The sequence below is a fragment of the Solea solea genome, chromosome 18 (assembly GCF_958295425.1).
Source record: "Solea solea chromosome 18, fSolSol10.1, whole genome shotgun sequence".
NCBI lineage: Eukaryota > Metazoa > Chordata > Actinopteri > Pleuronectiformes > Soleidae > Solea > Solea solea.
The window spans coordinates 16,076,165-16,100,647 of NC_081151.1; the positions used below are offsets into that span (position 1 = coordinate 16,076,165).

Consider the following 24,483-nt stretch of genomic DNA (forward strand, 5'->3'; position numbering starts at 1 on the left):
CGGAGCTTCCTGTCGTCCATTCTGTAGATTTTACCTTTACAATCTGTGTCCTTAGCGTCCTTTTTTGTCCTTTAATTGTATATTATCACATAAGTTACACAGATATAAGACAACAGGTGCTTATACCCAAGTATTTTCCGTAATGAATCATATTTCATTTTCTAGAACTGTGTTGTTTTATCACCTGCATCCATTTCTTCTTTTGTTTAATTGTTTATTCAGTTGACATTACAAACGCCAAAGGTCCTCAAGTTCTTTTTCTCAGGAAACCAAACACATTGGATAAAAAAGAGACAGAGGGGATTTAAAAACTACATCTACTAATTAAAAACTACAACTTTCCCCAAGAGAACAACTGTCTCGGAACAGCTGTAGACTTGGCAACGCAAGTTTATTCCTATTTATATATATGTGTGAAAAAATTACAGCTGCAGCAGCATTAAAGACATAAAACACTATAAAAACATTTAAATAAAGAGGCAAAAGAAAGAGGGGAGGAAAAAGAAATGAAAAGAAACTAAAAGTTGCAGTTATGTCTCATAATAATTTTATTTTAGGTAGGTTTTAAGGCTCGATTTAAAAGAATAAATTGATTTAGCATTGGTGCCATTGTACATAATACAAATGTAGTCACATAACCTCACATAATCTTCCAATAGAAAAGCTAAGTGTGGTGAGAATCTACTAAAAAAAAATAAAAGTCATATCTGTTACAAATAACGGTCACACTCATTTACCATCAGATTAGATTTCACCCCGATCTAATCCAGATTACGGATTGGGCTGCAATTTAAATGTAACATGGTTGAAGTTCAGGTTCATGAAGATGTGTGATGTGAAGAAAAAGGGACAAAATCTGATCAGATCTGAAACACTTTTATTGAGAAGGAAAACACATTTGCTTTATTTGCGGAGTATGTAACAGGAAGAAGCGGAAAGAAACGTGAGCGGAATTTAAATATCCCACTTATATACGAGTGGAAATGTTAAGCGGCAGTAGTTCGTTGTCGTCTGCTCGTCTCTCAGCCGTTCTATTTTCCACTTGAACCCTGAAACAATCACAGAGGAGACACCGTGTCTTCATTAGTCGTGAACTCTTTCATGGACTGATTTTTCTAAAAGGCTGTGTTTGGACAAACCTTAAGTTTCCAGACCAGAAACGCCACAAAGGCTCCGTAGATGCTGCTCTTGATGATGAACACAGCGTAGGAGAGTTTGGCTGTCTGTGTGGCCCTCAGGTATTTTTCTGTTAACGTTCACATGAGACACAATCGTGATTCAAAGCGAGGGAAAATCATCATGAACAGAAGCACACAATCAAATATTCACCTCTGATATGGAAGTCTGTTGGAGCTGGAAGAAAAATAAGAAATGTGATATAAGAACAGATGATTGTTTACATGTGTGTCCAGATCAGGTTTAGATTATGCACATACCTTCTTCACCAACGATGTTCTCTGTATGAATGTTATAGTTTGTCCCATTGAAGAATGTGACAATACACTCGTATTCCTGCCCGTACCAGTCTTCGGCTTTGACTCTCAGTCTGCTGCTGATCTTGTAGTACTCGCCGTCCCGCGCGGCAAAGCTGTCAGTCGCGACCCCTGCGGTGACCGTCACCCCGTCAGACTTCCAGGACACGCTGACGTGGTCTGGGTAGAATTCACTGGCCACACAAAGTAAAGTCTTCTCCTTTTCTTCAGACTTCAGGTGCAGACACTGTTTCGACGACGGCCGAAACACTTCCACCGTTGGTTCTTTGACGTCATGCTCTGCAAAACAAACGCGATAGAAAGACCAAATCATAACATTTACCACACACATGATGACAGCAAAGAGGCAAAAATCATCCCTTCACCTACAATTTGATCTTAATTTAAGTGTTGTTGTTTTTAAATCTGCAGCATCATGTATCCGTGATAGAAAATGTCCAACTTTGAAATGTTGATGTTCTCAAACGTCTTATGTTTTGTCCACAAACTAAAACGACGACGACTATGTTACATGGAGCAAAGGAACCGGAAAAAGATTCACATTTAAGGAGCTTCAAAGTCAGCAAGGACTTATTAACTCATTCATAAACAACACAATTTATTACTACTATTCATATATTTATTCATATAATTATAAACTGTAAAAGTATAAACAGAGGCTGAGAAGATCTATAGGAGAAAATCACTAATCCACCATTTTATCTTAGATTAAGCACCTCGTTATAAACCGTTTATGAATCATTAATAAACAAAGTGGCATGAGGACACGTCTCGAGACCAACAAGCTTCTTCTTTTCTTTTTTTTTTACAGGTCACACAAACCACACACTCCCCGTTCCATTTTACACAATCTGCACATAAATGTCTGTTATTGTTGTTTTTTTAAAAATAAATGTCACAATCTTACCAAGAACAGTTAGTCTGGTTCCCTCGCCAAAATAAGCCGGATACGATCCAGAGCACATTGTTGACTCAGTCAACAAACTCCTATTTCTCTACTACTTATCAATAATAATGGAATTATTCTTCATTAAACACTTTTTTTACGCCTGAAATTTGTTTGTTTTTTTACACATTGACACATGTTCTGTATCTGAACGTCCTGTTTTCTTATAATTAACAACACTTTTGCACAATTAGGTGAAGTTAAGGTGAGAAAATGAAGTTTAGAACATGTTTTCTTACCCAACACTGTCAGTTTGGTGCCACCGCCAAAGTAAGCTGGGTTGAAGTTGTTCACGCTGATACAAGGCTACAGGAAAAGCGCATTGTCTCGCTAAGCTTTAGACCGACTCTGTTCTCTTTTACCAGACTATAAAATGTGATATTTACTGTAACTTTGAAAGTCTTTTACTCGTCTTACCTAAAACAGTGAGTTGAGTTCTGACTGGAAACTCACAGTATTTAAGCGGTTAAGAACTCACAAACGTTCTAAATACTTTTGCTTCATTTTGTTCCCAATCCTCATTATTTGAAATCGTGACTCTAATGTTGTAAAATGAGAGTTTTTCTTACCTAAAACAGTGAGTTTAGTCCCAGCTCCAAAATAAGCCTCTGACTGGAAACTCACAGTATTCCACGAGCTGATAAGAACTCACGTTGACTGTCATATTCTGGGCCTTAAGCCAAATGTTTTATTCTTCAGCGGAAACACAGACAAAGCTTCTTTTTTCATTTCTTTTCCAAACTGAATTCTTTAATTTTGTCAACCTGTTATGTTCTGTTTCTGTTGTCTGTTTACTTGTTCTGTAATTATGTTTGTTTGTTTGTTTGTATTAGAAATGCCCAATAAAAATACATGAAATAAACTGAATTCTTCCATTTCTCTTCACGTCGGTGCATTTTCGTCACAATTAAATCCCAATAAACAAGAACAACAAGGGTTTTCTCAACACGTGGCTATAACGCTGACATGAACATGAGCTGAGTTTGGGCTCAGTGAGGTTATTTCTTACCTAAAACAGTGAGTTTAGTCCCAGCTCCAAAGTAAGCCTCTGACTGGTAATTCACAGTATTCCACGAGCTGATAAGAACTCACGTTGACTGTCATATTCTGGGCCTTAAGCCAAATTTTATTGCCGGATGCTTTTCTCCAGCGGAAACACAAACAAAGCTTCTTTTTTTGTTTCTTTTCTAAACTGAATTCTTACATTTCTCTTCACGTCGGTGCATTTTCTTCACAATTAAATCCCAATAAACAAGAACAACAAGTGTTTTCTCTATACGTGGCTATAACGCTCAGTGAGGTTATTTCTTACCTAAAACCGTGAGTTTGGTTCCAGCTCCAAAGTAAGCTTCGTTGTACGAGCACAGAGACTTGCAACTGGAACAAAACCTCGTCCTGTTGCCTCTCGTTTTCTGGCGTTTTTTTTTTCTCTCACTTCCTCATCATTAAACCACCAAACTCCATCCACATCACATATAATGTGAACTAAAAAGACGGTTTTCTGACTTAAAACTGTTAGAACAGAGAATGTACAGTGTCTGGAACTTTGAACCTTTTGTTAAAACCAACACCGACTTCTTCTTTTCTGATGATTTCCTGCAAAACAAGTCTGTCAAACACTGTTCCATTTAGTTTCAACTCACCTAAAACAGTCAGTTTTGTTCCAGCGCTGAAATAAGCTTCGTACTGACACAGTGTTTGACGTCAGTGACCTAAAACTCCGAGTCTAACCCAAACTCTAAAGAACTCACAAAGCTGCTGTTTCTTTTTTTTTTAAAAACATCCACTTAATATTAATATTCTCTTCTTACAGACTCGTGTCTTACTGGGAATAGACAACATGTTTTATTGTTTCTTACCTAAAACGGTTAATTTTGTTCCTCCGCCGAAGTGAGCTTCATAACCACCAGAGTCACAGTGGATTTGACTCGCACTCCAAAAAAACACCACGTTGTGTTTTCTGTGTTTTCTTTTACCTGCTTTTAAACTGAATTCATTCTATTTTAAATGGCACTTTTAGTGAAACGTGGAATTCATGTCGCACTAAATCCCAAAATTTACAGCATTTATGCAGCAAATGTGCTATTTTTGGTCACTTAAGATGCCCAATTTGACTTATTTTAGACAAACAAACAAACAAAAAACTCTGATTACATTTACTCCTATTTGTTGACTCACCCAAAACCGTCACTTTAGTTCCTTTTCCAAAGTAAGCTGGGTCACGATTGTCACAGTGCAAACGTGCTGAGCCTCAAACTAAAGCATTCACTTCCCTTGTGTTTGTTCTCTCTTCATTACGCTTTTATCAACATTTCGGAACACACACACACGCGGACTCTAAATCAACGTAATGCACAGTAATAAATGGAAATAATTACCTAAAACTGTCAGTTTGGTTCCTTTTCCAAAGTACGCAGGATCGTAGTTCACAGTGTTTTCTGCTCAGCTCAATATCTCAGTTTTTTTTTATATCTCAGGTTTTTCCTCCGCCTTCACACCGACGTTTCTATTTTCTAAATATTTTCTAAAGATTGAATGAAGCGGAGCTTGTGTATTGTTTATACTGTGACTCTAAAACAATGCGACATGAGAATGTACAGTAATATTTACCTAAAACCGTCAGTTTGGTTCCTTTTCCAAAGTACGCTTCGTTGGCAGTGTCACAGTGTAAACTGACTGAGCATCAAACTCTCCAGTCTGTCTTTACCAAAAATCATTTTTAGGACATTTGCATCCATTTTTTTGTTTAAACCAAGTCTAAATTAAAGTGACAGTGATTAATATACTGTAATATACTGTAATATTGACCTTAAACTGATTCCCTTTCCCTACGTAAGCTTGCTCTGTGTCAGATTTCACTTTTTTTCTCTACATTCACGCCAACATTTCTGTATTTAATGTTTGTTTTAATGATATGAAACTTTAAAAGCTCACACTCACCCAAAACTGTCAGTTTGGTTCCTTGGCCAAAGTAAGCAGGAAAAGCAGAGTTCACAGTGTTTTCTGCTCAGCTCAATATCTCAACATTAGCAGCAACATTTGTGTTTTTCACGTTTCTTTTAAATAAATGAGGCTGTAAAAGCTCAGACTCACCTAAAACTGTCAGTTTAGTTCCTTCTCCAAAGTAAGCAGGAAAAGAGCTGGTCACAGTGTTTTCTGCTCACGTCTATATCTCCGATTTCTTTCTTTTTTTGGTATATTGAATCTTTTTTTTTTTCCTGAATATACATCGTCTCTAAATCAATGTGACAGTAATTCAGATGTAGTAATAAAATGCATATTTACCTAACACTGTCAGTTTGGTTCCTTCTCCAAAGTAAGCAGGATAAGTGTTGGTCACAGTGTTTTCTGCTCACGTCTATATCTCCGATTTCTTTCTTTTTTTGGTGTATTTAATCATTTTTCTCTCTCTCTTTCATCTCTAAATCAAGGTGACAGTAATTCAGATGTAGTAATAAAATGCATATTTACCTAACACTGTCACTTTGGTTCCTTGGCCAAAGTAAGCCGGATCATTGGTGTTCACAGTGTTTTCGGCTCAGCTCAATATCTCCGATTTCTTTCTTTTTTTGGTATATTTAATCATTTTTTTTCCTGAATATACATCGTCTCTAAATCAAGGTGACAGTAATTCAGATGTAGTAATAAAATGCATATTTACCTAACACTGTCACTTTGGTTCCTTGGCCAAAGTAAGCCGGATAATTGTTGGTCACAGTGTTTTCGCCTCAGCTCAATATCTCCGATTTCTTTCTCGTGTTTTAGCGTTTCCTTCACATTCACACATTCGACATTTCGTTTTTTTCGCGAGTATGATTTAAAGCTGTAAAAGCTCCCACTCGCCCAGAACTGTGAGTTTACTTCCTTCTCCAACGTAAACTTCAGATTCTCTGGCACACTGAACAGTCCATCTTTACCAGAAACTATATTTGGTAAACTATTTATTATCATTTTCTTCTGAATAAACAGACTCTTAATCAAAGTGACAGTAATGAATAGAGCGTAATATTTACCTAAAACAGTGAGTTTGGTTCCTTGGCCAAAGTAAGCAGGCTGAGTGTTGGTCACAGTGTTTTCTGCTCAGCTCAATATTTCAGATTTTTTTCACACTCGGTTCTTTTCTTCACATTAACACCAGCATTTTTGGATTTTTCACGCTTATATTAAACATATTATTGAGGCCGTGGAAGCCCGGACTCACCTAAAACGGTCAGTTTAGTTCCTCCTCCAAAGTAAGCCTCGTTGTTATTGTCACAGTGCAAAAACACTGAGCATCAAACTTGGGAGTCTGTCTTTTTTTCACACTCTAAAGTGAAAGTGATTTTCATGAATAAATCAGAAATAATTGGAAATATTTACCTAAAACAGTCAGTTTGGTTCCTTGGCCAAAGTAAGCAGGGTTACCGTAGTTCACAGTGTTTTCTGCTCAGCTCAATATTTCACTTTGTCCTTCACATCCTGTGTTTAATAAAATGAGACTTACCCAAAACTGTGAAGTAAGCTTCAGTTCCAGTGTCACACGTGGTCTAATAATCCAGGAGGATGAAGATTTAATCCTGCAGCACCAGCTCACATCACGTCCACTTTGTGTGACGCTGAGTTTGGGTAGAAATCAAAAAGCTGTGAATGTTAAAAGTTTATTTATTGTTTAAAATCAGAAATATTCACTGCATAATGTGTTTTTATCTTTAAATATCAGAGTAGACCTTCAGATTATTGATGTTTTCTACTCTGCTGTGTTCTCTAAGTGTGTACAGTGTGTGTGTGTGAATGGGAGGAGGTTTTTGTACAGCGGCTCTATGGGAATATATCACTGTGCCCCCTGTCCCCACGGTGAAAAAGCATCACACAAAAACCTGCAGTGTTTTTGTCATGGTGCGTATCTCAGCCTCCATCTGTGTGCAGGTGGCACTGCAGCGCCCTGCACACACACACACACACACACACACACACACACACACACACACGTCTGCTGCTATTTCTGCAGCAGCTAAGAAAAGAAACAACTGAGGGGAAGGAAAAGAGCAAAATAGTTTTGTTTTTGTGTTTTTTTTTTTTTTTTTTTCGTGGCCGCTCAGAGGAAGTGACATCACTGGCCTTATTTTTCCCCTCGCAGGGGAGGGGAAAAATAATTCCTTTTACATTATTTTACATATTTTACAGTGTAAACTGACTGAGCATCAAACTCTCCAGTCTGTCTTTACCAAAATCATTTTTAGGACATTTGTATCAATTTTTTTGTTTATACCAAGTCTCTAAATTAAAGTGCCAGTGATTAATATACTGTAATATACTGTAATATTGACCTAAAACTGATTCCTTTTCCCTACGTAAGCTTGCTCGGTGTCAGATTTCACTTTTTTTTCTCCACATTCAAACCAACATTTCTATATCTAAAGTTTGTTTTAATGATATGAAACTTTAAAAGCTCACACTCACCCAAAACTGTCAGTTTGGTTCCTTGGCCAAAGTAAGCAGGAAAAGCAGAGTTCACAGTGTTTTCTGCTCAGCTCAATATCTCAACATTAGCAGCAACATTTGTGTTTTTCACGTTTCTTTTAATAAAATTTAATAAAATATTATATTATATTATATTATTTTGTATTATATTATATTATATTATGTTATATTATATTATATTATATTATATTATATTATATTATATTATATTATATTATATTATATTATATTATATTATATTATATTATATTATTTTGTATTGTATTGTATTGTATTGTATTGTATTATATTATATTATATTATATTATATTATATTATATTACGTTATGTTATGTTATGTTATATTATGTTATGTTATATTATGTCATGTCATGTCATGTCATGTTATATTATAAAATAATTCCTTTTACATTAATTTACATATTTTACATTACATTATATTATATCACATTACATTATGTTATGTTATATTATGTCATGTCATATTATATTATAAAATAATTCCTTTTACATTATTTTACATATTTTACATTACATTATATTATATCACATTACATTATATTATGTTATATTATGTCATGTCATATTGTATTATATTATCTTATATTACATTACATTAGATTATATCATGTCACGTCACGTTATGTTATATTATATTATACAGTATAATATAATATTATATTATATTATATTATATTATATTATATTATATTATATTATATTATATTATATTATATTATATTATATTATATTATATTATATTATATTATATTATAATTTGGGCTGCAACAATTCAAAATTAATTATAATCACTTATTAAATGAATCGTTAACTAATTTGATCATTGATTTTTTTGTGTTTTTCTTAAAGGAATATGTCACCAATTTGCAACGCTAATTCCGCACTTATTAGACCCACTCGCAGAGGGACAGGACCTCATTCTCAGAATGTAAACAGTGTCCGCCATCTTTACTAACAGTTACGCTAACAGGACCAGGTGTCGCTGGTGGGCACGTAACAGAAAAAAGAATGAAGATATTTCTCGACTCATTTAACATTTAAAACAAACTCTTTGATTTTTCAGCTTCTTAAATATGAATTATGTTCTGTATTCTTTGCTCCGTGTAACAAAGAAATGATTGAAACAGAATAATTATTTGAAATCGTTATTTTGAGGGTTGGGAAACAGAGAGTAACACTTTTATGGTACAAACAACTAATCCAATAATTGAGAAACAAATTGACCGATTAATCGATTATAAAAAATAAACCTAATAAACATCATATCATGTCATAATATATTGTATTGTGCCAGATCACAACATGTCTAATATAATACATCATAATATAATTATATGTTTTCTACTTTAATAATGTAGGTTAATAGACTGATTATACTATTACATAAGTTATAATAGAAGTCTCAAAGAGTGTAAAAATAATGATAGTGGAGTAGAAGGCGCAGTACGCACAAATAAATATAAAGAACATGAACTTTAATGAAGTTTTAAGGAATTAAACTTATTATTGCACATATAATAATCTTATACTATATTATAGCTTACACTATCAATACTGTGTGATATTAGTGTATTCGATGTCCCTATAAATTGAAACATACTGAATTAAAATTTTTATTCTAACATATTTCACTCTCTAGCTTCATATCCGTGTACATTTAAAGTAAAAATATGTGTTTAATTGTGAAGCATGATAAGTATTTTTATGAGGTTATGACTTCTGTTATATGTACAGTATGAATCATTCAGGCTACTTCTTTGCTACTTTAAAATATTTTCATAACTCATATAATGATCCTGATTTTCCCCAAATCAGAAGATGATTTGTGTATGCAGTGCAATCCCCCATGAACCCTGCAGAGGTCAGTGTCTGATAACCTCTTATACTTTTATGCGAATTGTTATCTGGCTGCTGCACACTGAAATAAAATTAAAATGAAATAAAATAGCAGACGCCATACTTGGCAAGAGCATATGAAACAGATGAGAGAGCGTTCGGGGGAAATTATATTTACCATGTTAACAACACCTGCATGTTTATCTGAGCTGATCTGCTCTTTGTGGTGATGCAGCAATGTTCAATATTTCCTATTTTCATGTAAATCATTATTATTGTTTTTACTTCAGTGGATAATTTGTTGAAATCATCCTGCTGTAAGTGCATATTTTAACATTTAATTGAGTGAAAGGAGTATGGGATTAGATTTGTGTGAATACTTCTCAGGAATCAAACAACACTTTTTAAGAAGCAAAACAAATATTGATTTTATCATTCAAAAATATTGTATTTTATTGTTACACTTGTTCTTTGTGCTCTGTGATTTGTTATTTGCGTTGCTGTTTTTTGTTTGTGGGCAGGCCTTAAGAAGCTGTCTGCTGATTGGCTGGAGTTTTGGAAGGACAGCTCAATTGACCGGAAGTCGTCACAGGCTTGGAGTCGCTGTCAGTCTGGAACTCGTTCCCCAAGTTTTCCCCGTCAACATCTGACAAAATAATTGTAAATATGTAACGTTTGTCGGATTATATGCATTCGATACTTACAATTATTTTGTCGGATGTCAACATGGAAAGAGTCACTCCAAAACTCCAGCCAATCAGCAGGCTTCCTAAGGCCCGCCCACAAACAAAAAACCACGGTGCAAAGAACAAGTGTAAACAATAAAATAAAATTTTTTTGAATGATTAAATCGATATATTTTTGTCTTCTTAAAAAGTGCTGTTTGAAAATATTGACACAAATCTAATTCCATAAAAGAGGGCCCAAAAATGAAAGGGACTGAAATAAAATAAAATACCATAATAACAACAAACTTTCGATATGACAAACACACTAACAACAACCAAATACATATTATACATTTAAATAGAGCTGCAACTAACGATTATTTTCATAATCGATTAATCTGTCGATTATTTTCTCGATTAATCGTTTGGTCCTTAACATATCAGAAAACTTTAAAAAATGTTGATCGGTGTTAGTCAAACCTGGAAATGATGATGTTCTAAAATGTCTTGTTTTGTCCACAAACCAAAATGATTCACTTTTATGATTTCTTTATTATCCAGAGGAAAGAAATGAAGAAAATACTCACATTTAAGAAGCTTAAACAATCAGAAATCTTGTTTTAATAATGAAAAAAGCTTCAAACCAATGAATCGATTATCAAAATAGTTGTCGATTCATTTAGTAATCAATTAATAATCGATTAATTGTTTCAGCTCTACATTTAATGTAAATAACGCTTTCAGTTTCTTCAGCATATGTACAGGTGAATCTAATAAAGTGGCCTGTGAGTGTATGTGTTTTTTTTTTTTTTTTTACTTCAATGTAGGATAGTCATGGCCACTTTTCGTCCTCGCTGACCAAGGTAAGAACCTTTCTCACACCAAATACTACATCTACTTTTAACATTAGAACGTATTTTAACATAACATAATAAAAATGTGACAGTATTGTGGGTCTTAAAACCATAAACGTTGAATTTGAATTAGGACTGTCTGATCGCTGTGAATGGTGACGTCACATTCCAGTGCTTTTCTTGTTTTTTCGGCCAATCAGCTGCTAGTCACATAGGAAACACATGGCTACTTAATATGCAGCCGCAGCCGCTGCGCAAGGCTGTTGCACTGTGCTTCCAGAAGCTGTATGTGTTTACCGTGGAATAAAGATGGACAAGAAAAGACAAGAAGAAGGAAACGCAGAAGAACTAACTCGTGGCTGTACTTCTTAACGAAGACAGAGGCTTCTGGTCATGCCGACGCCGATATCACTTCTGCTATGCGAGTGGACTCTATGCTAACTCGTTAGCATTTAAGCTAGCGGACGTTATGCTAAAGAGTTAGCATAAAAGTTAGCAGACATTTATCGTTACAAACATTCTCTAGAGTTTATGGAAAACAAACGAATGGACTATTTAGCGACCGAAAGAGAGCAGGACATGAGAATAACTGGACACCTTGAGCAGCGTGATAAGACAAAGTAGTTCGTTCTGAGACGATGACATGACGCCAGCAACCCGACAGCACCCCGAACCTTCTATCTTCTTATGGGGTGAGTTTTCATTAACGTCGTTAATCTACGTTATGTCAATGTTTATTCAAAGTCACATACAGGGATTAAAAAAATGTGGACAGACAGTGTCTTTTATTAAGCCACTGTACGTTTCAGAGCGTTATGTGGTTATAATTAGCTCCAGGGCCGGCCCAAGCATTTATGGGGCCCCAAACTGAATTTGATTTGGGGGGCCCTCCCACTATCTGAAATGCACCTATATTATAGCTGTGGTATTTACGCCAAACCAGTGTCACTCTTGTTTTTTGCATTTAACTTACTTCTAGCTCTTGTTTGTACCCATATATTATGCATTTATTGTAAGTCGCTTTGGATAAAAGCGTCTGCTAAATGACATGTAATGTAATGAGTCAAATCACATGGCCTACTTTTAATTTGAAATTTCATATTGTGAAACACTGTGTGTGGTGATACTGGACTTGCAACTTAAATATATGATTAATTATGATTTTCTTTCAAATTATAAAATATTTGTCCTCCCACACCCTATCGCCAGGGGGCCCCCAAGCAGCAGCTTAGTTTGCTTATGCCTCGTCCCGGCTCTGGCTAGCTTAGTATTGTTGTTTTGAAATGCAAAGGTTACACACATCAAAACTTGTGTTTGATCAGATGAGCATATTATCAGCTACCAAACTGCTGTGCTTGAATAGTGTGTGAATGACACAGCTGTGTGTATGAAGTATTGACTGTGATGCTAATGATTTAGCAACTAGCTGAGAGTTAGCACATTCAGCAACTGTTTGGTTGGGGTATGGGGTATTGTGGGGTTATGATTGTGTGTTGTAGCCGTTGGTGGCAGATTTTGAGGCCTTCAGAACGGGGGTAGGGGCCTGCCATCTTTGAAACCGAGAAATGCAACGATTAATGTATGCATGGCCAGGATATAAAATTTTAAAATTAAATATTACAACTAAAAGTAGTCTCCTGACTAAAATGGACTATGCAACGATGAAACTGTATTTACTGCAACTGCACTGCAAACTGCTATTTCAAAAAGAAAAGAAACAACAATAAAAACAGATGATGGAAATATGACTACATTAGTGTAAGGACAAGAAATGATAACATAATAAGCCACCCCCCTTCCTATATATTTTTCAAGTTATTTCATTTCAAATGTTAAGAGGTTATTATCTCTTGGCTCCCAGAAGGTTGTAAATCTTTGAGGCAAAAATTCTCCCTAAAGCAGTTTGAGTAGTTCTTCAAATATTCAGATTTCCATGTGTCCATCTGTAAATAACACAAAATGTCCCTCTTGTTCCTGGTTTTGCCATGGCAGGTCACCAATGTTGTAGTATAAAAAGATAAAATACGCCTTGTCACAGCCTGGTCAGTGATTGATGATTACTGGTCAAACTAGTCAGGGCTGCTGTTGATTTACTCTGGATTTACTTTTCTTGAAAATACGTTTCAGTCATATTTTATCAACATAATAAGTAACTGCTTGTATTAAAATGTTATGTTTTTAATTTGGTTGTTTTTGTTATGCCTATCATTTGAAGAGAGGGCTTTCATGCTCCCAGGGTGAAGATTTACAGTTGTTTAAACAACAATAATTTGATTTTGCTGCCCTCTGCTCCTTCACTGGAGAAAACACAAAATAATATAGACTTGGTTTTCTTTTTCACATCATGGCCACATCTGACCAGTATAAGTGAAATAGTTGTACCATTCTGAAGCTGTGTTTTAAACATTTGCTGAAGTTTCTTTTTAATCTTGACCATGTGTGATAATCAAAAGTGTGTACAGTGCTGGGCGATATGGACCAAAACTCATATCTCGATATTATTTGTTCAAATGGCAATATATGATATTATAACAATATTTTGACAAAACGGGTAAATTGTGTAGTTTTAACTCCACGCCACAAGTACTCACCATCAACCATTTATTTAGGTTTGGTTTTGTTTTTTTTGTTCAACAAAGCACAGCATATAACAACATATATAAACAATAGTGTTGCCTGTTTGAAACATTTTAAGTATTATGTAAAAAAATAAAATCTATAGTGCAAATAGCCTACACTTATAGGCATAATTGTGCAAATAACAAAAAATGTAAACGAAAACAGGCTGACCCAAAACAGGCCTACAGCTTCACAGTATTACATAGAAAACAGAAATATAATAAACCACAGGCCTACATAAGCCTATATTCTGATGTAATAGGCAGGCATACCTCTGCATAATAAGTGTACACAGTTGTGCAGGCCTCAATGTTGGGCTATTGACCTGCACAGCTCACTGTCACCTTCCTCCACTGCCAGGGTACTCCTGCTGAAAAGATGAAGGACAGGTCTGACATAGGAAAGGGCACATAGTCCTCCCTTGACAAAGCATCCGTGAACTCCTGGAGGGGCTTTAGAGCCTTCTGGACCTTCTCCAGTACCTCAGTGCCCTGCCATGTGAGGACTGGGTGCCTGGTCTTTTTGTCAGAGGAGAGGACCTTGGTGATAGCCCCCTCTTGTTCCAGGATCCTTTCGATCAGCTGCCTTGACCTCCAACGTGTGGCAGATTCTGTAATGAGCTGATGAGTTGCTGGACTTCAGAGAGCTCCCTCCTTCTCAGTCAGCTATAGGAAAAGCCACTGACTATCTTTCTGCACAGGGAAATGGCCCTTGTGATGCGCCTGTCATCAATCCCATGACCTGTGAGAATCAGAATCATAACTTTATCAGCAGGGTGCTTTCTTAAAAATATAAATATGGTTGATCTGCTGTTCAGTCAATTCCAGTAGTCCTCTAAAAACCCAAAGGCAATTTAAAGTAAATAAAACTGGTGGTTGCTATGAAGGAAAGTCAAAGTAGTTTATAAATAATGTGAGTGTAACTTGCAAATAATATATTTTTTTTAAAAAACAAGAAAAAAAAATTTCTTTAATAATGTAGAGACACTTACCAATAGCCAAATGAAGTTGGTGACCAAAGCATTGCATCCTCAGCCACTCATTCAGCTCCACCGCCTTGATGATGTTGCTCCCGTTATCTGTAGTTATAGCTACGAGTCCCTTTTTCCTCCAGCCCCCAGCTAACAAGGGCATGTTGTAGAGCCTCGGCAATGTGTTCACCAGTGTGGTTGTCTGGAAAATAGCTCGTTTGGAGGCACGCTGTTTTCATCTCCCAATCTTCAATAAAGTGCACGGTTAAGCACATATACGGCGGCTAGTCCACATGTCGGTTGTTAGCCTGAAATGCGTCACTTTTGCCAGTCTTTCCGCTAAATTTTTTCACAAAAAAACATCTCGGGTAGAACCTCCCTGGCAAAATGATTACGGCTAGGCAATTGGTACTGTGGGTCAATTGCTTTCAACATATTGATGAAACCCTTTTCTTGACCACAGCTATAGTGACCATGTCCTTGGCAATGTGGTATGCCACCGCCTTCGTTATATATTGCTTCACTTCTTACTTTTACAGTCATAAGGCACTACACTGAATAATGAAGCTTGCAACGCTTTGCTTCGGGAGAGAGACAGACTGCGACTGCGAGCCCTTGGCCACAGCAGCACCACATAGTTTCATACTCTCTTCATACAGCAGTCGGTGGTTCTGCTGCAGGTGGCTGAAGAGATTTTTAGTGTTTCCACCTTTTGTCGTGACCTTTTTCATGCACGTTTTGCATATCACGTCGCTTTACTCTTCGTCTGTAATTTGAAACCCGAAATACCTCAGAGCCATTATTCTTTTTCTTAGCCACCAACTGCTCACTCTCCACCAGCACTGTTAGCCATGCTTTCGTCCAAATGTTTGTTGTGATGCGTAGCATGCGTGGCTGCACTAGGCTTGTAGATTCAGAGAGAAGCCGTCGGCCTTATAAAATAGCATTCGCAAGGCAACATAAAAATTATATATAATATACCGGTATGGCGATATTGTCTCAGCTAAGGCTGTAAAGTCCCGGTCGACTGGTCGATTAATCGGTCGATACATTCTGGTTCGACTTTTTGCTGTGTTAATTTCATACAGTCTATGGTTAATGTGATTTCATCTGGTGGAATGTACCAAGTGCTAATGGGGGTGTTTTCAGAGCACCCCTGTTCCACAGAACACAGTGTTTTCAGTATAAAGACAAAGATAAAGACTACAAAACGTCCGGTGGTTTTATTTAATGTTGAGCTACAGTCAGTCCTCCTCTAAGATCCATGTCAAAGACATCGGCAGTGTGGCAGCATTTTACAAAAATAGATGGCGGTAAACAAGCTTGTCTTCGTTATGTTGCTGTTGTTTTGAGTACATGATCAAATCAGAATTGTCATATTTCAATGTTTTAGTCTAATAATCATTGTGTCTCAGCTGCAAAGCTGAGCTCCTATGTTCAGTGTCGCTCTTTGTGAGGACATGCACAGAGACAAATAATCTAAAAATTCCTGCTGATATCAACGTAGTACAGTATAGTATATAGTATATTTTCGGAAATCATGCGCTATGATATTGCGCAGATGCAAAACGCTTTTAGAGCCGTCAGGAAGGGCATCTGGCACAAAAATCTCTGAAAAATGAAATATGTGGTGACCACAAGAGAGGGACAAAGAAAGAAAAAAAAATGCACAGAACTTAATTGTGGCTGAGTGATATTGGTGACGGGTGAAAATATTGATTTTGTAATTATATTGTTGTTCTTCCTCTTGCAATACGATAATAGATATGTCAGGGCAAATATCAACATTTTAAGTAATAAATGAAGGTGCCTGCCAGTTTCACTTGCCAGCCTTTGCTTTGTTCTCTATGTTGTGAATAAATCGAGAAATCTTTTCACAGATATTTTGTTTTCTTCAGTGAAACAGATATTGTGGTTTATCGTTATATGATTGTTTTTCATTATATAGATGATTACAAAATCATTGTATCGTGATATTATTGGTATCGTGAATCGTGTATAGTATCCTGAGGTACCCTGTGATTCCCCTACTCACCATATTTCTAAATGCTACTGACTACATCTGAGTTTTTTTTATGTCACCTTGTGTTGCTTATAAAGTTTATGAAGCAACAACAGGCCTTTGTTTGGGATTAATTACTCAAAAGTCTGAAAAACTGTCTGATAAAAACATTTTGCATTTGCATTGCGCTTTCCAATTTCGAATATGTGCTTTAAACACCTCAATATCCAAGACTATAAAGAATCACCCCATTTTTAATTTGGCATAATTAAAATCACTCTTTCTGTTGCTAATGGCAGGGGAGCAGTTCAAAACTCTTGAGATTATAATCCCACCTCCCTGCCTCATAGGTTCTTTACCATAACAACAAGGTTTTTAGTGACAGGTGACATCAAACCACATCACTGTGTACTGGCAGCACAGAAATAAACAGCAGTGTGCGATGTGTTCACACTCGAAATGATTAGAGCCCCTGTTGTTATGTCTTCTTTTGTCATCTGGAATTGTTTCTCAAATGATCCCTCATAGACTGGGGGGCTTTGTGCGTATCCATACCCAATGAGGGTCAAAGACAGAGTGTCCGGTAGTTGCTGATACCAGAGCATTATCAGAAGGCTATTATCATTGTGACTGCAGTTGATCCTGACATCGGTTTTCTCCTTCACTATCTGAGGAGGAGATGGTTGAAATGTGACAGCGCTCACCTGACCTGTGGAGAAAGCAGATTTAGTTAATTATAATTTATTCAGATAAAGCAAAAACAATACAAGAGTCCAAAAAATATATAAATGATTACTGTCTTGTAATTAGTGACACAGTAGTACATCTTACAGTAAAAACAGATGAAGAGAAAACCAAACGTCTGAGTAGATAAAGACATTGTCAGACAGTGATGGGAGGACAATTAAGAGGCAGGGAGTTGAGTCTTGTGTATCGGTTAATTCATCACCACATCCTCCTTGTCAGAAGGTTTGAACCATGTGCTGTGTCTCCATCTATTGGTTGACTCAGTTTCTCAAGATACAGATATATTATATTTTCAAGTGTTAACTTAGTTTCATTCAACTGTTCCTGCTTTTTTTTGTAACACTGGGATTGAAAAATATCAATATACACCCACTGACCATTTTATTAGGTACACAGGACACCTACTGGTACTCTTCTGCTGTAGTGCATTCAGAGATGGCCTTTCTGTAAGATGTATACTGTAATAAATGATTATTGCAAGTTACTTGAGCTGTTTAGTAATAGAGTACAATCTCAGTTGTGTGAGATCTTTCTGTGTTTTACAAGTGTTTGTTGTTGTCTGTCCACAAAGAAGTTTAAAACCACAAATAATTGGTGTCTTTAACCTAAACTTAATACACCTCATTTTGCTCAATCTGATGCTCAGTTTTCTGCTCAGCAACTTTAGCTAGTTGTCTTGACCATGTGAACATGCCTAAATTCATTGAGTTGCTGCCATATGATTGGCTTATTAGATTTATGTTAACAGACAGTTGAATTAGTGTACCTAATAAAGTGGCTGCTTGGTGTGCATATTGTACTCAACACTGTTTCTCACAGCTGTGTTGCAGTGTCATGTGACTTTGCTGCTGTTATCTGTTGCATCATTCTGGAGGTTTTTGTGCGACATAGTCACCGTCTTTATTGCTGTGTATGCTTGCTGCTCCAAAATATTCTCCGCTGTCCTCAGGGTGTGAAAGGTTTTGGATGTGAAGATAAGCTGTTTTCTCTCCGTTTCCACTCACACTGAAGCGTTTGGGAAATGATGGCTCAATATTGGGTGTTTCATAAGAAACATAGCCAATCAACTTTAGGGAATTGTCTCCTGCTGAGCGCTGATACCAGAGAATGGTGTAATAGCTCGAGATGTTATGTGTAAGGCTCACATTGACTTGACCTTTTGGTTCCATGAAAAGGTCAGCTGGAGTCTGAAACACTTGTTTTTCTTTACTGAGGTGAACACCTGTCAAAAGAGAATTAATGGTTTTAATTTTGATATTTGTGGATAAAACCTTATAATGCACCTATAGGAGTAGATCAATGACTGTGAAAGTTACTTTCTTCACCTGTGCTCTAAGGGTTGATATGAATATTGAAAAATAAAAAAAAAGCGGCTTAATGAATGAATGATACCTTTTATCCAGCACGCAGTGATGATGGATACGATGAGACAGGACGTCATGTTGAATATGATGATTCAGGTACAGGCTCCTCTGTGCTTTGTGCATCAGAGGGAGGGACAGGAAGTGGATGTGGAGAAACTGATTTACATAAGGTGTTTGACGTTTACTGAACTTCCATTTAGTTTGTCCTTTATTCTTAGTGCATCGTTGTTGCTGCATCCATTGCTTTACTACACAAGATTTATACTGTAATTAATGATTATTGCAAGTTACTTGGGCTGTGTAGTAATAGAGTACAATCTCAGTTGTGTGAGATCTTTCTGTGTTTTACAAGTGTGTTTGTTGTTGTCTGTCCACAAAGAAGTTTAAAACCACAAATAATTGGTTTCTTTAAGTTAAACTTAATACACTTCATTTTGCTCAATCTGATGCTCAGTTTTCTGCTCAGCAACGTTATCTAGTTGTCTTGACCATGTAAACATGCCTAAATTCATTTAGTTGCTGCCATGTGATTGGCTTATTCGATTTATGTTAACAAGCAGTTGAATAGGTGTACCTAATAAAGTGGCTGCTTAGTGTGTGTATTGTACTGAATCAACACTGTTTCTCGCAGCTGTGTTACAGTGTCATGTGACTTTGCTGCTGTTATCTGTTGCATCATTCTGGAGGTTTTTGTGTGACATAGTCACCGTCTTTATTGCTGTGTATTCTTGCTGCTCCAAAATATTCTCCGCTGTCCTCAGGGTGTGAAAGGTTTTGGATGTGAAGATAAGCCGTTTTCTCTCCGTTTCCACTCACACTGAAGCGTTTGGGAAATGATGGCTCAATATTGGGTGTTTTATAATAAACATAGCCAATCAACTTTAGGGAATTGTCTCCTGCTGAGCGCTGATACCAGAGGATGGTGTCATAGGTCGAGATGTTATGTGTAAGGCTCACATTGACTTGACCTTTTGGTTTCATGAAAAGGTCAGCTGGAGTCTGAAACACTTGTTTTTCTTTACTGAGGTGAACACCTGTCAAAAGAGAATTAATGGTTTTAATTTTGATATTTGTGGATAAAACCTTATAATGCACCTACAGGAATAGATCAATGACTGTGAAAGTTACTTTCTTCACCTGTGCTCTAAGGGTTGATATGAATTTTGAAATAAAAAAAAAAACGGCTTAATGAATGAATGATACCTTTTATCCAGCACGCAGTGATGATGGATACGATGAGACAGGACGTCATGTTGAATATGAGGATTCAGGTACAGGCTCCTCTGTGCTTTGTGCATCAGAGGGAGGGACAGGAAGTGGATGTGGAGAAACTGATTTACATAAGGTGTTTGATGTTTACTGAACTTCCATTTAGTTTGTCCTTTATTCTTAGTGCATCGTTGTTGCTGCATCCATTGCTTTACTACACAAGATTTATACTGTAATTAAGGATTATTGCAAGTTACTTGAGCTGTTTAGTAATAGAGTACAATCTCAGTTGTGTGAGATCTTTCTGTGTTTTACAAGTGTTTGTTGTTGTCTGTTCACAAAGAAGTTTAAAACCACAAATAATTGGTTTCTTTAACTTAAACTTAATACACTTCATTTTGCTCAATCTGATGCTCAGTTTTCTGCTCAGCAACTTTAGCTAGTTGTCTTGACCATGTGAACATGCCTAAATTCATTGAGTTGCTGCCACATGATTGGCTTGTTAGATTTATGTTAACAAGCGATTGAATAGGTGTACATAATAAAGTGGCTGCTTGGTGTGCATATTGTACTGAATCAACACTGTTTCTCACAGCTGTGTTGCAGTGTCATGTGACTTTGCTGCTGTTATCTGTTGCATCATTCTGGAGGTTTTTGCGTGACATAGTCACCGTCTTTATTGCTGTGTATGCTTGCTGCTCCAAAATATTCTCCGCTGTCCTCAGGGTGTGAAAGGTTTTGGATGTGAAGATAAGCCGTTTTCTCTCCGTTTCCACTCACACTGAAGCGTTTGGGAAATGATGGCTCAATATTGGGTGTTTTATAATAAACATAGCCAATCAACTTTAGGGAATTGTCTCCTGCTGAGCGCTGATACCAGAGGATGGTGTCATAGCTTGAGATGTTATGTGTAAGGCTCACATTGACTTGACCTTTTGGTTTCATGAAAAGGTCAGCTGGAGTCTGAAACACTTGTTTTTCTTTACTGAGGTGAACACCTGTCAAAAGAGAATTAATGGTTTTAATTTTGATATTTGTGGATAAAACCTTATAATGCACCTACAGGAATAGATCAATGACTGTGAAAGTTACTTTCTTCACCTGTGCTCTAAGGGTTGATACGAATTTTGATATAACAAAAAAAGTGCCTTAATGAATGAATGATACCTTTTATCCAGCACGCAGTGATGATGGATACGATGAGACAGGACGTCATGTTGAATATGAGGAATCAGCTACAGGCTCCTCTGTGCTTTGTGCATCATAGGGAGGGACAGGAAGTGGATGTAGAGAAACTGATTTACATAAGGTGTTTGACGTTTACTGAACTTCCATTTAGTGTTCTTCAATTCGTAGTGCATCGTTGTTGCTGCATCCATTGCTTTACTACACAAGATTTATACTGTAATTAATGATTATTGCAAGTTACTTGGGCTGTTTAGTAATAGAGTACAATCTCAGTTGTGGGAGATCTTTCTGTGTTTTACAAGTGTTTGTTGTTGTCTGTCCACAAAGAAGTTTAAAACCACAAATAATTGGTGTCTTTAACTTAAACTTAATACACCTCATTTTGCTCAATCTGATGCTCAGTTTTCTGCTCAGCAACTTTAGCTAGTTGTCTTGACCATGTGAACATGCCTAAATTCATTTAGTTGCTGCCATATGATTGGCTTATTCGATTTATGTTAACAAGCAGTTGAATAGGTGTACCTAATAAAGTGGCTGCTTAGTGTGTGTATTGTACTGAATCAACACTGTTTCTCGCAGCTGTGTTGCAGTGTCATGTGACTTTGCTGCTGTTATCTGTTGCATCATTCTGGAGGTTTTTGTGTGACATAGTCACCGTCTTTATTGCTGTGTATTCTTGCTGCTCCAAAATATTCTCCGCTGTCCTCAGGGTGTGAAAGGTTTTGGATGTGAAGATAAGCCGTTTTCTCTCCGTTTCCACTCACACTGAAGCGTTTGGGAAATGATGGCTCAATATAGGGTGATTTATAAGAAACATAGCCAATCAACTTTAGGGAATTGTCTCCTGCTGAGCGCTGATACCAGAGGATGGTGTCATAGCTCGAGATGTTATGTGTAAGGCTCACATTGACTTGACCTTTTGGTTTCATGAAAAGGTCAGCTGGAGTCTGAAACACTTGTTTTTCTTTACTGAGGTGAACACCTGTCAAAAGAGAATTAATGGTTTTAATTTTGATATTTGTGGATAAAACCTTATAATGCACCTATAGGAATAGATCAATGACTGTGAAAGTTACTTTCTTCACCTGTGCTTTAAGGGTTGATATGAATTTTGAATTTAAAAAAAAAGCGGCTTAATGAATGAATGATACCTTTTATCCAGCACGCAGTGATGATGGATACGATGAGACAGGACGTCATGTTGAATATGAGGAATCAGCTACAGGCTCCTCTGTGCTTTGTGCATCAGAGGGAGGGACAGGAAGTGGATGTAGAGAAACTGATTTACATAAGATGTTTGACGTTTACTGAACTTCCATTTAGTGTTCTTCAATTCCTAGTGCATCGTTGTTGCTGCATCCATTGCTTTACTACAGAAATTAGATTGACCTCTCTGGCCTCAAATAGACAGTAAAACTCAGTCAAAGTTGACTGGAGAGATTGTATGTGAGAATGCAAATATCTGCAAACGTCGCTTTCGATTTCCTGGAACTTCTCCTACCACCTCTATAGTCAGATTTCCACATAATATCTGAGCGAGCACACAGCAGAAGTCAAATGTTATAATTCACAGCAAGTGATTGAGTGTTCTGCCTCCTGTATCCTCAATCCAGACGCCATCCTTCATCTGAATGTACATGTGCAATGTACAAAATGATTTATGTTTATTAAAATGAGATGTTTATGGCAGTAATGTGGAGTAAATAACAAAGATGATGAGATGGCAAAAACAACAAAGGCCTTTTGGAGACGATTAAGCCCCCTTTTCTGAATAGAGGTGTTGCTGTGCTGCGGTGTACTCAGTAGGTTGTGGTATATTCAAGTTCTCTTAGCTTGATTATGGAAAGTGAACTATTCATAGTTTTGTCTCCATCAAAATGTATATTTAATTTAAAATGTACTATTTTATGCCTTGAGGATATTAATAGCATCGTCTTGAATATGAGAAAAATGACAAACCCAGCACAGACGCAAGGAAACACTGTGAAACTAAGGTGACTAAGCTGCTGAATGCAGCTGCCTGATGAGGGCGTTTTCAAGACCTGACTGAAAACCACAGTTGATATAAAGACGATTACACTGAGTGTTCAGAGAGATACGCCTCAGTGTGCAAATCCAGCTGCACAGTTGTACAGGGCACAATGCTCAGAATAAACGGAGAACCATTCTTTGCTGTACTTCCACTTACAGTGTATTCACCTTAGAAAACATAGAAGAAAGCAGATTCTACAAAATAAAGGAATGATATTATATCCGTCTACATATGACAAAGTGTATAGCACTCTGGCTATTAGTGATGGAGATGAATTTTATGTCTCTGCTGAGGTTGCCTTTAGAGAGGAAGAGGAAGTGATTAAACCCCCCACTATCTCTGTACATAAGCTGGCAAAGATGAAAGCTTCAATGAAAATGCAGCTGGGAGGAGTCTGTTTGAGGTCTAATATAAAACCATAAATTGTGATAGGAGTTGTTTTTTGTATGACAGAGAAAGAATTTAGAGTCACTGTGCATCACTGGCTGCACAGTAATAAACTGCACTGTGCTCAGTTCCAGTTATTTTGACTGTAAGAGAGCCATTCTTTTCTTTATCTCCACTTAAATCTCCTGGGATATTAAAATGTTCCTTATATGGCTCTTCTTTTGTAGCAGTTCCATACCTCAAATATCCAATCAGTTTCATGGTTGTGTCTCCTGGTGAACGCTGGTACCAGAGCATCTGCATGTAGTCAGTTTTATCATGGCTGCAGAAGATCTGCACTTCATCTCCAGGTTTAGTGAAAATGTCAGAGTGAGACTGATGGACCTCAAGACCCAGACAGACTCCTGGGTGAAAAGAAAAGTGTTGAAAAGAGCAATTATATTGTGATAGATCCTGAAGGAAACTAATATTTTGCTAAACATGAGTTAATTCCTTGAGAAAATATTTTACCTGTCAGACAAAAGAGGAGAAGAAAGCAGATCATGTCTTCCACAAAAGATTTTGCATCTCATATCACAGGGACTGTTAGATGCGTTTAAAGAGGAAGTGATTCAACTTGGCAGAGATGAAGGCTCCATTGCAAATGCAGCTGGGAGGAGTCTGTTTGAGGTCCCATTTAAAACCATA

The 24,483-nt window shown here is 36.8% G+C and overlaps 1 protein-coding gene across 1 annotated transcript; it reads right to left on the reverse strand.

Moving 5' to 3' along the window:
- Nucleotides 1-909: 909 nt before the first annotated feature.
- Nucleotides 910-17,752, reverse strand: LOC131444555 (immunoglobulin lambda-1 light chain-like). The gene is made up of 7 exons (XM_058614996.1): nt 17,701-17,752; nt 17,282-17,578; nt 6,101-6,166; nt 1,437-1,772; nt 1,330-1,353; nt 1,140-1,246; nt 910-1,049 (listed from the first exon to the last, which is right to left on the reverse strand). The coding sequence occupies exons 1-7, from the start codon at nt 17,747-17,749 to the stop codon at nt 1,032-1,034; spliced, it is 897 nt and encodes a 298-aa protein (XP_058470979.1). The 5' UTR covers nt 17,750-17,752; the 3' UTR covers nt 910-1,031.
- Between the last annotated feature and the right edge of the window lie 6,731 nt (nt 17,753-24,483).

Bases quoted from the DNA above. Each gene is read 5' to 3' on its own strand.
- LOC131444555 (XM_058614996.1), bottom strand. From the start codon at position 17,749: ATGTCTTTATCTACTCAGACGTTTGGTTTTCTCTTCATCTGTTTTTAC. The intron at 1,773-6,100 runs GTAAATATGCAT...TTTGTTTTGCAG, and splicing joins AACCAAAGTGACAGTGTTAG to AGCATGACGTCAAAGAACCA. The intron at 1,247-1,329 runs GTGAATATTTGA...GAACGTTAACAG, and splicing joins AACAGACTTCCATATCAGAG to AAAAATACCTGAGGGCCACA.